The sequence below is a fragment of the Octopus bimaculoides genome, chromosome 1, assembly GCF_046866305.1.
Source record: "Octopus bimaculoides isolate indiv1 chromosome 1, ASM4686630v1, whole genome shotgun sequence".
NCBI lineage: Eukaryota > Metazoa > Mollusca > Cephalopoda > Octopoda > Octopodidae > Octopus > Octopus bimaculoides.
The window spans coordinates 75,233,891-75,250,253 of NC_142928.1; the positions used below are offsets into that span (position 1 = coordinate 75,233,891).

The 16,363-nt window shown below is 34.3% G+C and overlaps 1 protein-coding gene across 1 annotated transcript in view; it reads left to right on the plus strand.

The window, feature by feature from the left end:
* LOC106882600 (laminin subunit gamma-1) overlaps positions 1-16,363 on the plus strand; it is a 202,926-nt gene that overhangs the window by 144,012 nt on the left and 42,551 nt on the right. Inside the window, exons 4-10 of the mRNA XM_089352440.1 lie at positions 2,077-2,243; positions 6,270-6,458; positions 9,706-9,823; positions 11,646-11,753; positions 13,180-13,316; positions 14,633-14,755; positions 15,616-15,921. Of these exons, the coding sequence (XP_089208566.1) occupies positions 2,077-2,243; positions 6,270-6,458; positions 9,706-9,823; positions 11,646-11,753; positions 13,180-13,316; positions 14,633-14,755; positions 15,616-15,921 (1,148 nt within the window). The remainder of the gene's footprint in view (positions 1-2,076; positions 2,244-6,269; positions 6,459-9,705; positions 9,824-11,645; positions 11,754-13,179; positions 13,317-14,632; positions 14,756-15,615; positions 15,922-16,363) is intronic.

Consider the following 16,363-nt stretch of genomic DNA (forward strand, 5'->3'; position numbering starts at 1 on the left):
GTTGAATAATCGGAAATGTGAAACTTGGAGTACTGGAATTATGAGCCTTTCAGTTATAAAGTATTAAAGAACACTACGTTTATGTATTGAGTTCTGTAATTTATTGCTTCTTGGAATTTATATGTCTGACCTCGTGTGGTAGTTGTCAAGGAGCATCACTGTCATACAAGTGATGTCCTTCATTTCCTGTCTTCTGTGAAAACGTGCCAAGCCATGAGAAGCATCATCTTATTTGGAAACAGGTGAGGGTTGGAGATAGGAAGAGCATCCAATTGTAGAAAATCTGCCTCAATGAATTCTATCTGACTCACCCATGCAAGCATGTAGAAGTGGATGTCAAAATAATGAAGGTGATGATGACGATGATGATGACGACGACGATGATGACGAACAAATGTCATGCTGTGACTGAGTTCACTTTGCTCACCTCTTTTGAACCATTACCAGAATCTACAAGTGCATAAGACCGACTGAACAGCTGAAAAATTACAGTAAGTTCAGACAGTCTTACTATATCCCATATGAATCATCATTGCCTACTAGAGTGTGCAGTATGGAATTGAGCTGGATGGAGACATGGTATAACTAACAAAATGAATCTGTGGATCAATCCTGGACATTCAATTGACAACCTGCATGCCATGGACCTGATTGATCATTGTTGACTTGGGGACTTACTTACACAACCAAAACAACTGGTTACTTTCAGATGTGGTTTGGTCTTTATTTTCACAGTTCATATAGAATCAGACACATAAATCATAATTGGCATTTTATGTTTTACTGCTGAAGGTTGTTTAATTTGTTTAGAAAATTCTCATTAAATTTAATCAGGTTAACATATTCTTTCTAAAGTTTACTCCTGTAAAGATATTAAGTAACTCCATTAAAATGTCAACTGAAATTCAAGTGACACTTTGTGTTGGTATCTACCCATCACATGGAGCACACACAGAAGATTGATGGAACATATAAGAAAGGAAGCATCTTAAAGCAGCAGTGAGTTTCAGCTTGTAGCACTTTTAACTAAAAGTCTGCAGGAAAGGAAACAAAAGAAAGTTTATTTCTTCTCACATCTTGAAAATAAATTTTGAATGCAAAGTATGTTGGAGGATTATTGAGCCCTAAGTTCTTACTTCAATCAGTGGAATAAATTTTAATTAGGCATGTTATTTAAAAATTGATGAGTCTTACAGATGAGATATAACATGGAACTAAAACTCATAGAAACCTGTGAATTGCATTACAGCCCTTTCCAACTTGGAAAGATAGAATACTTTAAAATGACAAAGATCTAGTCATCTCTTCTATAACCAGCTGTTATTTCTGCATAATGATTTTTTGAGTTTTGTGAATCAAGGATTTCATATTTGGGCACTGTTTTTGATACGTTATATAGAAACAAGGTCCCAAATTTTGGTGGGTGAGGTATAGTAGATTCAATTGATTTATTTATTGCATTGTTCATAGAAAAACGAAAGGTAAATTTGACTTCAGCTAGATTAGTATTTGTTTTAGGCACAAGATCTGAAATTTTGCAGAAAGGGAGTTAATTAATCATCAACCTCAGATTGATAGTATCAAATGTATGGTTTTGTATTCAATTATACTGCATAGAACTTTGGGCAAGTGACTTCTACAAAAGCTCTAAACTAACCAAAGCCTTATGAGTGCAATTTGTAGACAGAAACTGAAAGAAGCTTGGTGTATAGATGTGCATATGTATGCAAGTAAATGAGAGTGTGTGTGTTTTACTGTCTCCTTGCCTTAAAAAAAAAAACGTGTTGTTTTATATTCCCAGTGAACATTATGTTCAGAAGCCATTATCTCTTCATGGGTTTTGCCATTTCTGTTTTTAAGCTTTCATATTATTTTGAGATTCCATGTTTCTGCACAATGTCCTACTGTGTAAAAGAAAAATATTGTTGCATTTGTTTTGCTAAGTTCTGCTTGCTAAATTTCTTAAGCTTGATTTGTTGTAAAGTTTCTTTATATTGATGTTTACTCTCAAACAATTATTTTTGAAACCTTCATGATTATTTCCTACCAATAATTTATAGTTTCTTTTTGTTTCAGATGCAAATGTAATGGTCATGCTAAAGCCTGTGAAAAAACCGCTGATAACCGTGTCCGGTGCAAGTGTGAACACAACACTGCTGGAGTAAGCTGTGAAAAGTGCAGTAGTTTTTACAATGATAGACCCTGGAAAAGAGCAACAGAAACTGATGCTCAAGAGTGTCTACGTAAGTGATTAAGTTAATCAAAATTCCTCATAGTATTTTATTTCTGTTAGAGAAGGCGCTGAACTGGGAGAATCGTTAGCATGCCAAGCAAAATGCTTAGTGGTATTTAGTCCATCTTCACATTTCAAATTCTGTTGAGGTCAACTTTGCCTTTCCTCCTTTCAAGATCGATAAAATAAGTACCAATTGAGCACTAGGGTCAATGTAATTGATTTTATCCTTCCCCTGAATTTGATGACCTTGTTGCCAAAATTTGAAATCAATATTTTATTTCCATTCTAGTTTTTTTTATGAGGTTTAAGGACCCATCATATTTTAGTAGTACTTTTGAGGTGGTTAGTTGATATCATTAAACATTAAGACATTTCTGTTTGATGATGTTGTAACCTGTTCATCTGTTTGTTTATGTGCTTCCATTTCCATGAGCGCCTCCACTTGCTGGCATACTCAGGAAGCTTGCTGGCTATTGTCTTCTTGGTTGATGCTATCTCCAAGACTTCAACATGTGCTTCAAACACCAAATATTGCCTGCCTGTTCAATCTGTGTGCCCCTGTTCATGATCTTCATGGTTGATTGCTTGGTTTTGTAGCAAAATAAGCACCAGTGAGCAAGATGATTCACCTTTAGTTAAGATTGTATGTGAATCAGGGGGAGGTAAGCATTGTTGACAATGCTTATCAAAATTTATAAAGAGAAAGAGGAGCATCAAAAATGAAGAAAAAAATATTTTGGAAAATGTGTTGTCCAACATAACTTGCAGTATTCTAACAGAAGATAAAATAAAGATGGGTCACATTAGTAGAAACGTTTTGAGTTCTCTGTGTGAAATATTTTGCATAGAATCCTGATGATGAAAAAAATGATTTATAATAAATTTTTAATTGTTTTATGCCTGATTTTCTATACTGCCATAGACGAAGTGGGTATTTGTTTGAGGCCATATTTTCATGGTTGGGCGCTCTTCTTGTTGCCTACTATTTCCTGTTCTGCTAGTAAAATGTTCATTGAGAATATAAACATGATGGTACCATTTTTCTGCTCACTTGATCTGATGCAAGAAGTGGATATGGCAATGTTTACATACTCTCACAAACACAAAGGATGGGCTTCTATATAGTTACCCTCTACCAGTTACACTCTCAAGGTATTGACGATTCAAGGCAATAATACCAGATGTTTACTGAGTGGGGGTCATGCAGTGGAACCAAACCTAAGATTATTAGGTTGAGAAACAAACTTCATGAATGACTCAGTCATACCTGGGTGTTAATGATAGTGATGTTTTCTTTTATTGAGAAATAATATAATGGATAATTTGGAATCTGACAAAGAGATTTGATCTGAAATTTTATTTTGAATCTGATATGCTTGCATCTTGGAAGAAGAGTTCTGATAACCATTTACAGCACATACATGTTTGGTTTTGTTCTATTTTATTATAGTAATAATCTTTTCAAAATGAACATTATCTAACATGAATATAGAAGGAATTATGTTAGTCACTCATATCATACACTTTTGTATATCATCATAATGACTATAATAGTCTTTGGTAGGAGTACCTCCCTCAATATCACTCCCCCTCAGCTGAGAGGTCTTACCTTGCATGTTACTTGGCGATCTCACCGGTGCTGGTGCCAAGTAAAATGTATCCAGTATACTCTGTTAAGTGGTTGGTGTTAGGAAGAGCATCCAGCTATAGACACCATGCCAAAATAGAAAGTAGGACTTCTAAATCATTGCCAGCATGGAGAGCAGGTGTTAAATAATAACAATAATAATGATAAGAAGAAGAAGAAGAATGATGATGATGATTGTGATAACAATGATGACAGTAATGATGATGATGATGATGATCAGGAGGAGGTTTTGTTCTTTCTGTAAGTATTTTATAGATATCCTATAAAATTCACCAATTGCCAGTCAGTTTCATGTAGAAATATTTATTTTTGAAATGTGTAATACAATTACAAGAGGGATGTTTATAGAAAGAAGCAATTTCTGCTCAAGCATAATTTTGATAAATATAATAAAGTTTGTTTTAGCCTTTATAAACATATGTTAATAAAATTAAATTTTCCTTTTGCATTGAAAGTTATACACAGTATAGCTGTCAAGGTTGAAAAAACTGAGTGATCAAAATACCAATTTGTTATTATTATTATTATTATTATTATTATTATTATTATTGTGTTGCCATCCGGTTTCACCAGTCCTCAGTCAAATCGTCCAACCCATGCTAGCATGGAAAGCGGATGTTAAACGATGATGATGATGATGATGATGATTATTATTATTATTATTATTATTTATTATTATTATTATCATTATTATTATTATTATTATTATTAGTGTGAGTGATGGAACCCTATGAGAAATAAAGATTTGAGACTAATTAAACTATTTGATGTACAAGCAAAGTTTAATACATGTTAAAATGGTGTTTGTATCAATAGTTACTGTAAAATTAGTAATAACAATAAAATTAGTAATAACAATGTTAATGTATTATTGAAATGGTTAGCATTGTGTGTATATTGAAAGCATCTCTTCTTTTCATCTTTTATTATTGCTCTCAGGATATAATTTTAGGTAAGTATTTTTACATAGTGTATCTTATTTGTCAAACAAAAGAAGTCTTGGTATTTCTGTATATTTATTTCATTTTTTTTTTTGTGGTATTTTGTTTGTTTGGGAGCTGTTACTGCTTTACCCTTTGTAAAACATAAGTCACAGGTACTTTGATGCTTTATGTGGAAACATCTAGCTAATTGTAAATGGGTGCAGTTGTGTGGTACTATTCACCACTGCAAGTGGTAGGAGCATTGTATAGTTGACAAATGTTTTCTTAGCTTTTAGTGTTGTACTCAAGTTCTGCTATGAACACTGTAGAATAAACTACCTCTGAGCATTGTTTATAGAGAAATCTTCTCGATGCAATACTGTTAAAGATTGGCATTTTCTCTATAGTATATGTCAGTCATAGACATGGAAAGTATTAAAAGTCAAGTTGATTCTTTAAAAACACAGAAAGATGGTTTTCAATAATACAGTTACCAAAATACATGATAATATGTATGTTGTAAATTTTAAGTGCCTGTTAGTCTTGTTTCATAGAATAGGGAATCTAGGACATTGCACTATCATCCTTATCACCCTAGCTCTTTCACCATCTTCAGATATATAATTAAGAAACTCCACCAGACTTGCATTTTCCTCATACACTCTACCTATCTTCTTCACTGATTACCCATCACTTTCTCACTCACATTCTCTCTGGTGTTGGTTCCACAGTGGAATGTACCCAGTTCACCCTGCAAAGTGTAGGGGTGTGAAAATGTGTTAGCCTTGTCAAAAAACATAGCAATCCCTCTAGTGTTAGTGCTATGAAAAAATGCATGTAGTACACTCTTTAAAGTGGTTGGTATTTGGAAAGGTATCCAACCACTGAAACCAAATTAAATATGAAGCTAATAGATGTAATATGCTCTCCTGATCCATCTAGAAGAGCAGAAATGACCCATCTGGTTCGTGCCAACATGGAAAGTAAATATAAAATAACAATAAAGATGAAAACATTTTTTCTTGACTTAGTTAAATCTGGACTGTCTCCCAAAGTGCCAACTGAAGGAAAGCTACACTGGGAAGGACTATCTGCCCATGCTGTAGATATTCCTCAGTTAAGAAAACTATTGAAATTTGTGGAAGGGTGATTACATCTTGGCACCAGTGACATGAAAGTTATAAGAATGACAGTCTTGATAAATCTGAATTCTGACTCTAAATTTTCCTTTCTACCTCTCCAATTCCTGGAATGGATTATATAACTAGTGTGATATTATGTACTAAAGATGTCATCGTTATTGTAATTCATTAAATGTAGAATTCCCAACCACCCCAACCTTTCTTGCACAAATATACTCACAGTTATACATGTCATTAAAATAGATGTCTGTGATGCATTGATTGCAAATATTGTGATTTGTGCATTGTATTTATTTATCCATTTATTTGTATGATTTTAGAGTGTAACTGCAATGGAAAATCTCGGGAATGTATTTTCAACCAAACTTTGTATGACCAAACTGGTCATGGTGGCTATTGTATCAACTGTCGGGACAACACTGCTGGACCTGCCTGTGACCAGTGCAAAGTGAACCACTTCTTGAAACAACCACAACATATGTGCATGCCATGCAATTGTAATCCAACTGGTAAGTATTAACACATAACTCTGTAACTACTTCTTGCACTTCATATTTATTTGCCTTATGTTTAGTCATATTTATTTTATGGCATATTAACAAGCTCTATTTCATTGAGTCACAGGTATAACATGGAAGCATTTTGTCTTCATGTAGTGGATCAAAGGCAAATCAAATGGAGTCTGCTTCTATGTTTGTGCGTGTATGGTTTTTTTCAGCCTGTCTCTCCCCCACTCCACACACAGAGAGAGAGAGAGAGAGAGAGAGAGTCATCTAAGTATCCATGCCATAAAAAAATATGGACTCATATATTTACCAGTAGAGTAGGTATATTAATCTAAGTATACAGAATTATAGATCCATTTCACCTAATCTTACCAATCAGTTTCATACAGGGGATTAGGTAACCATACATCGATAACAGCAAAGTTATGTTACACCACTAATTCTTCAGGGATGGCAGGTATGGAAAAAATAAAACACTTGCTATCTTTGAAGAGCATATGGTGTTACTCAATCATGCCATTAATTAATATCCAGTGCAAAACTGATTGTCAAGATTAGCTGAAATGGATCTACAATACTGTATACTTTGATTAATGCATGTGTGTGTGTGTGTGTGTGTGTGTGTGTATAAGGTATACATACCATATATATATATATATATATATATATATATATATATATATATATATATATATATAAATAATGATGAGTATGATGAAGTGGCATTTCATGAATTTAAATTTACATTTTGATTTAAATACAGCTTAACATTGACCTACATATGTTTAATTTATGGTTAAAAGTTATCAATTCGGAATAAGTCAAAGGAATATATCTCTAAATTCTTATCTAATAAGAATTATAACAAAATTTATATACTAACCATTACGAACAAATTTTTGAAAACCTGTGAGTAAAATGGTAATCATTTGTAGAAATCCTTTATAAATTATCAATAATATATATATATATATATATATATATATATATATATATATTAGTTTATGTATATATTAATTTATGTACATATTAATATTATCTCAGTTTTAAAAAAACCGTTGACAATGTAAATATGTTAATAGCTACCAGAGGTAGCAAAATTACACTAAAAAACCAAGATATCACAGCCGTTTTATAGGTAGAGATACCAAGTTAAAGTGATACATTTTGAGAAGATATGAATAATAACAATAAATGGAGCAAAACACATATAAATAAAAGTTCCTTTAATTCCTACACATGTTTCAAAATATATGTGAGCTCTTCTACAAAGAAGTAAGAGCTGCTGGAATTCCACATATATTCATCTTCAGGGAATCAACATATAAAAGCAAGACAAATGCGAAATGATGAGGTAACTTATGAGCTAAGATGTTATATGGCCATGTAACATCTTAGCTCGTAATTTACCTCATCATTTTGCATTTGTCTTGCTTTTATATGTTGATTCCCTGAAGATGAATATATGTGGAATTCTGGCAGTTCTTACTTCTTTGTAGAAGAGCTCTCATATATTTTGAAACATGTGTAGGAATTAAAGGAACTTTTATTTATATGCATTTTGCACCATTTATTGTTATTATTCATATATATATATATATATATATAGAAAGAGAGAGAGATATAATATGAACTATAGAGGGAGATATAGGAGGAATATAATTAAGTTTACAAATTGAAATTTAAAACAAAAATTCAGTTACAAAATTTCATGTTTCTGTGTCTGTCTTTAGATATTGCCTTTTTACTTTAAAAAAAGATTTGAGAGTCTGCTTATGTTTTACTGCTGTAGCTATACTTCATGTTTGAATTAATGTATAAACAATCTGATCATGTCCCTTATGTCAGCATTCAAAGTATTTTCAAGCAGACATAGCTTGAGGTAATAATTTGCTTTTGTTTACATGAGTTTACAATTTAATAAAGATTAATAGAATTATTTAACACTAAAAAAGTTTCATTAAGTTTGGCTCTTTTAATATCCATACATGGTCCTCGTACCAAATAGTTTTGAGATCTTTCCTAATTTCCATGTAAATATGTCAGATGTCGGTCGATTAGGGTTAAATCTTCAGATTAAAACCTTTCTAGTAGGCTGGTGGATTAACTTAGCTGAAATGCTCAAATAGATCAGTAAGTGCATTGTAGCTTTAGTTTTGTACTTGTCAGTCAAGAGTTTTGAATCTTTCCAGTACTGACTATTTTTCGACGGACCTAGAGTTGATGAAATAAGTAGTAATCTCATATGAAGAATCGTTGTTAATTGGCTGTACTGTAAATTCCACTTTTGAATGAGGGTGCGATGAGGGAATGGCTTTGAGCATTTCAATTCATCTTAAACTGAGTGCTGTGTTAAAGCTAATACTCAGCCAGTGTACCAATGAGCTAGTGAAATCAATTAGCAAGATCCAGATGGTAAAGATGCTGAAGTGAGTAGTATGTTTGGCCTACTATTCAACCAGTGTACTAACCAGGTATTGAAATCAGTTATAAAGGACCAGGTTGTAATGATGTTGAGCTGGGTGGTAGAGATAGGCCTACCATTCAACTGGTATATCAATCAGTCATTGAACTCACTTAGCAACAACCATTCCACCAGTATACTAATCTGTTAGGCCAACCATTCAACTAATATACTATTGAAGTCAATTACAAAGAACCAGGTGATGACTGTTAAACTAAATGAGATGTTAAATCTATCAATGAACCACTATACCAATCAATCAATTTGCAAGAACCAAGTGATGATGGTGTTAAGCAGGGTGGTATGTTAGGTCTATGTGAAGATACATGGCTCAGTAGTTAGAGTGTCAGGCTCACAACCATCAGGTAATGAGTTCGATTCCCAGACTTGGCTATGTGTTGTGTTCTTGAGCAAGACACATTATTTCACATTGTTCCAGTTCACTCACCTGTAGAAATGAGTTACGATGTCACTGGTACCAAGGTGTATTGGTCTTTACCTTTTCCTTGGATAAAATCGGTGGCATGGGGAGGGGAGGTTGGTATGCATGGGTAACTATTGTTCTTCCATAAACAGCCTTACCTGGACTTGTGCTTTGGAAGGGAAGTTTCTAGGTGTAATCCCACGGTCATTCCTGACCGAAGGGGTTTTTTATGTTAGGTTTATCTGTCATTCATTCAGTGGATCAGTCTGGTAATGAAGACAAAACTATTGTACCCAACCTCTCCAATTTATTGTCTTGAGCCCAAGTGTGAAGCTAATATTTTTTTAATATCACCTTTCTAGGTTCTGTTGATCTTCAATGTAATGCTCAAGGAAAATGCCAATGTAAACCTGGAGTGACTGGTGACCGATGTGATCGTTGTCAGGCAAACTTCTATGACTTCTCAAACTATGGTTGCAGGTAATTTGTTTACTCATTTATATAACTGTTTGTTCTGATAGTTATATATCTGTTTGAGGGATGGTTATGTATGTATGGTGATATTTGTCTGTCTGTTGGTGATGTCCATATCTGATTATGATCATATCTGACTGTCTGTGGTGGTGGTGTCTGTCAATCTGTATGTAGTGTGATATCAATCTGTCTGTCTGTGATGTCGACATGTCTGAGTGTTTGTGGTGTGATGATGTCTGTTTGATCTAGTGATACCCATCTGTCTTCTGTCATGATTCCATCCACATCTAGGATGAATTATTGAAGTAAGAAAATATAAAGCAACCCCAGGAGTTTAACTGGTACTTTATTTTTATCAACACTGGACGGTTGAAAGGTAAATTTAACCTCTGCACGACTTAAAAATGTAAAAGGCGGTAACTAAATACCACGGTTAACTTGTCTGATGCTGGAATGTATCTGCAAATCCTCTAGTAATGTATATCTGTCTCTGTCTGATCTAATGATGTCTGTCTGTTTTTAATGACTTATATCTGTCTGTCTGTTCTGGTGACATCCTTCTGTCTGGTTTAGTGGCAATGCATATCTGATTACTTGTCTAGTTTAGGGATGTCTATATATCTGACTATTTGGTCATCTCATTTAGAGATGTCTTGAAATCAGATCGTTTACCTGTCTGGCCTAGAGACATCCGTATATTTGATTGTCTGAATGGGATGACATCTATATATGTGACTCTTTCACTGTCTGGTTAAGTGGCCTTTATATATCTGACTGACTGTTTCATTTAGAGGCATTTATGTTTCTGACCCAGTGAGTGATGTTTATATGTCTGTTTGTTTTTTGATGTCTGTTTATTTGTCTGGGCTAATGCTATATGTTTGTCTTGTCTGTCTGCTTAGGTAATGTCTATTTGTCTGTCTGTGTGTCTGTCTGCTTAGGTAATGTCTATTTGTCTGCCTGTCTGGTTGGCTAGTGACATCTGTCTGTCTATTTAGTCTGTTTGGTCTAAGGCTCTGTATATGTGATAATCTTTCTGGTCTAGCAATGTTCTTATATCTGTGTGTTTGTCTGGACTATTGACATCTCTTTGTGTGTTTGCGTTTCTGACATCCATTTGCCTGGTTTCCAGAGTCCTCTGTGTCTATTTGTTATAGTGACATCCAGCCATCTGTTCGGACAGGTGGCATTCATCTGTCTGTAGTCTAGTGATGTTGGTCTACCTACATGGTTGTGTCTGGTGTCATGTTGTGATTTATATTTGCCTATGCTGTGATAATGATGGTGGTTGTTGTGTGGTCAGTGCTGGATTTAGGACAAATGAGGCTCTGTGCTAGTTAAGTTATGAGACCTCTTACTTTTGTATAGAGAATTGTTTATACACAATTTTGTTAAAAGATAACATGTAAAAGCGTTCACATGATTAATTTCACTTTTATAACTTTTAGGAAAAACATTTGAATTTTTGACATTTGAAAAATTTATTGTAAAAAATTTTTGGTGCAGGAAGATGGGCCTCACCTGGTCGACAGGGCCTTGTGCTTAAGCACACCTAAGCACAATGGCAAATCCGGCTCTGGTTGTGGTGATGGTGTTTTCCTGTGGGTTTGTGTTTTGCTTTTCAGGAAAATATTTTTTATTAATGCAGCATATAAAAAACCCACCAAATCCCAAAGAAGATGACTTTATCATTACCACATGATAAAAATGTATCATGAGTGATATAGTAGCTATGGTTGGTTAAAAATTGTGTTTTATTCTACTAAATTTGTGTCAATTTTATTTCTTGGCTATTTTTCTTAAATTGTCTTTTTACTGCCCATTCTAGACCCTGTAACTGTAAGGCAGAAGGAAGTTTGAATAACACTCCTTACTGTGATACCTCAACTGGAAAATGTACATGTAAAGCAAATGTTGATGGCCAGAAATGTGACAGGTAATGGAAGAGAAATTATTTTTACATTCTTTCCTTATTCAATTATATATTAAAATTATATAAATTCTTTTACATTACATATGTACAAATTCTGTTGTGATTGTTTAAAACAGTGGCTGTCAACCTTCTGTGGCTCAGCAGCCCCTTTCACTGAATCATTTTTTACACATATGGTCTTTGAATATGCATGCACATGTATGTATTGGTATACACATACACATGCATGCATACGATCACCATCATTGCTTAATATCCACTTTTATGTTAGTCAGATGGTGTTTGTGAGGCCAGTTTTTATCGCAAAAATCCTCTTCGTGTCACCAAACCTCACCTGTTTCCAAGCGAAGTAATAGTTCCCCAATGGTCAGACATTTCTTTTTTTCATGGAAGACTGGAAAAGTGTAAAATTGCTTGTATACTGGTGATGCTCATTTAAAATCATCACATAATGTCAAGACAATGGTACACACACGCACACACACACACACACACATGCACATGATCTTTCAGTTTCTTTCTGTTAGATCCATTCACATGGTTTTAGTTGGCCCAGGACTATAGTAGAAAACGCTTGTCCAAAGTGGCATTCAGTGGGACTGCCCCTACCTCACACTCACATATGTTCCCCATACACACATACGCACATATATAAGATATTGGAGCCTGGCATGGTCCTGTGACCCACTGAATTTTGTATCCTGCCAATGCCAGAATGGAAAAATGAACATAAAGTTACAATGATCATGATGGTATATCAGACAGTAGCTTTATTTTTGCATTGTTTTATTAGTCAGATTGTCCTTCACCGTCCCATCCAGCATGTTCACCTTCATATTATTTGCAAGTCTAGTGCTGCCTATGTTAAAATTTCATGGAAATTGCTATAGATTGTGAGAAACTATATAATAAAATTATATTGGACCCCGGTACATCATTGGTCGTGTTTCTGCTCTTTGATAATATAATGCCCTATCCATATTCTTACCAAATTTTCTTTTTTATGTATTTAAAATGTATTTTACGACCCTCTAAATACTCAACGCATCTCATAAAGCCCGCTATAATATTTGCTTTCTCTGTGTGAGCTAACAACTCCCCAAGCTGGTGACACCGCCCTCGTTCATGAACCGTTGATCTAAGGATATCCTAAAAAATTTTCTTTATATTAAATGCAAGGGAGGTAATTGAAACCAAGGTGGGTAACTCCTATTTTGATCTGGAAACATTCCTCCCCACATATTATCGTGCTCGAAATAGCAAGGCCACTATCTTTGACTGCACCTACATTCATATGCAATAAACTGTTCATACCCACATGTACACATAGCTATCTGTATTTACATGTGCGTGCGCACACACGCATTTTGTACATGTGCAAAATATAAACTTGTCTAATATTCTCTTTTCTTTTACCTTTAAATAAAAGGTGTAAAAATGGTTTCTTTGGAATGGAAGAAAACAATAAATTTGGCTGCATTGCCTGTTTCTGTTATGGTCATTCTTCCTCTTGTCAATCTGCAAATGGCTTCTATGGTCGCTCAATTCTCAGCCAGTTCAGTAATGGTTGGTTTCCATTTTTGTTCCTTTCTTTGCTCATGAATTGTCAGTTTTGTCTTTCATAATTAAAAGTTTTTGTAAATCCATTCAATTTCTCAAAAATACCCAACCAGCCAGATACAGCCTATCATATCTACCCTTCAGTATCATTCTAAAGATATAGTCACATTATCAAAATTTTGAAGCTACAAGATAATGCATGTTTAATTAAAAATCAATTTGAATATAAAAAAAGCATTACATTTGACAGAATAATCTGAATGCTAAAAGGTTAAAAATATATCTTGTCTTTAAAAGGTATTTTTTAAGTTTAGAAAGTTTTAAATATTTATAATTTTGCATCATCATATGAAGCAAATGGTCAAGATAATAAGGCAGTTAGCTTATGTGTTTTATGACATTTCTTTTGTGAAGGCATATGGCTTTGTGTTTAGAGGTATTCGGCTCTCAATCTGAAGGTTGTGAGTTTGATTCCTGGTGGCACATTGCGTCTGTCTTCACAAAGAGGCTTTATTTCATGTTACTCCAATCCAGTCAACTGGCAAAAATGAGTAATACCCGTATTTCAAAGGGCCAACCTTGTCACCTTTTGTGTCATGCTGAATCACCCTGAGAGCTCTTTTAAGGGTATGCGTGTCTGTGGAGTGCTTGGCCACTTGCACATTAAGTTCAAGAGCTGACTGTTCTGCTGCTGGGATCAACTGGAACCCTTCTTGTAACTGATGGAATGCCAGTTTTTTATGCCATTTCTTTAGTGCCATATTGATAAATTATAAATACCTAAATGAGGATAAAAGATTTTTTTAATCCCATCCTCAGGTTGATATAACTTGAAGAACAAGATGCTAAGTACAATTTTATAGGTCTTGCATATTGAAGGCTCTGCTCATAATGACATCTCTTAATGCTGGAATAACTTGACTGAAATTTTAAAATAAGTTATAAATGATTCATATATGATCAGAACAATAAATTTTATTTTAAAGTTTTAAAAAATATTTAATGCAAGATTTAGGCAACAGTATGTTTAGTTTGTTATAGTCTAAGGCAGTCATAAGCAAACTGAAGGCCATGGGCCACATGCAGCCTGCAGAATTTTCTGAATGTCATGTCAATGGAAAAATTACCTTGAATTTTTTTTAGAAGTGGCCCAGCTAATGATGAGCCATGTCTCTTGTGGCCCACTTCCTGAAAAAGTTTGCACATACTTGGTATAAAGTCTGGAGGTTTCAACTGTCATAATAATGAAACTAAAAGAAAAAAAATCTCTGAATGAATATAATTTATAATTTTCTAAGATAATTTGTTATTGTTGATTAAAGGAAGACAAAGATGGAAAGCAGCTGACCGAGGAAACAAAGAAATTCCTACTCAGTTTAATGCAATAACTAAGAAGATCGGAGTGGCGGCAAAAGGCAATGAAATCATTTACTTCATAGCCCCAGGTAGGCAATTTTTCTTTCTTCTTTCTTCTACTTGAAATAAAATGTATGTAATATATGTATATATATATATATATATATATATATATATATATATATATATATCTGTGCACCTGTGCTACTCAGTTGCTTATGTTTAAGAGAACTCTTTAACAATGGCTTTACTCAATATCTAGCTGCAGTCATCATCTAATATAATAAATACGAAAACTAATTTCTGTGTGTCAGTGTGTCACATTCTGACTCCCCTATCTCACTATTCAATGACACTGCTACTATTCTTTGTGCTGGAGTGAGAGTAATAGTAGGCTTAGGGATGGTGAGGGTGGTGGCAAAGACAGAGAGAGAGCGAGAGAGAAAGGAAACAGAGAGACAAAGAAATTTAGGGAGAGTTGATGATGTTTTATTAAAAGTAGCAGTGTAGATGGTGGCAGTGGGAGTAATAATAAGAATGGGAGAGAAAGAGTGTGCATGTGAGAGAAAAACGGAGATGATGTACAACTTTGTTTGACCATGTCTCTTTGACAGAAATTCCTGTGGCCAACATACTGAACACTCATTTTTGTTTTATTTTTTGCTTTCTTTAATACACACACACACATACACACATACACACACACACACACACACATATATATACATACATGCACACACATATAAAATGCACTTTAATTGAAACCATGCCAAAACATGCCATAGGGTTTGTTACAGCCCTCTGGCTTGCCAGCTTTTGTCAAACCATCCAACCAAATGTGAGCATTAAATGATGATGATGATGAGATGTGTGTGTGTGTGTGTGTGTGTGTGTGTGTGTGTGTGTGTATAATATTTATTTCTCTGATTGAATAAATTTTGTTTTACAGAGCGCTACTTACATGACCAGCGTCACAGCTATAACCAGTTTTTAAGTTTCAAACTCCAGACCAGTGATGACCGTTCCAGACCATCAATAATGGATGTTGTTTTAGTTGGCAGTGATGGTCAGATGATATCAACTCCAATATTCTCTCAGGGAAATCCAACTCCTAACACAAAGGAACAGACTTTCCGATTCCGTCTCCACGAACATCAAGATTACAAGTGGCAACCAAGACTGCGTTCCCAAGATTTCATTGCTCTTCTTTCCAATTTGACAGCCATCAAAGTCAAAGGAACATATAATACAGATGGTATTATATTTTCTTTACTATTACATTTTCTTTGCTTTTCTTTTATTTCTTTGTGTTTCTCATTTTACCTTTTTTTTATTGTTTTGTTATACTTTTAATTGATTTATTACTTATACTCTGTCCTTGACTCTTGATTCTTCTGTTTCCTTCTCTTCTTCATTAACTTTTGATTCTCCCTTTCTCCTCTTCATTTGATTCTTGATTCTCCTCTTTCTTTCTCTTTTACATCGACTCTTGATTCTCCTCTTTCTTTCTCTTCATTGACTCTTGATTCTCCTTCCTTTCTTTCTTTCTTTTTTCTTTCTTTCTTTCTTTCTTCTCTCTCTCCTGTATACTTATCTCCTCCCTTTTCCTATCTCTTCTCTCTACTATATTCCTCCTCTTTCTCTCTTACTTTTTCCTCTCTCTCCCTTTCTTTCTTCTCACTCCCTCTCTCTTCTCC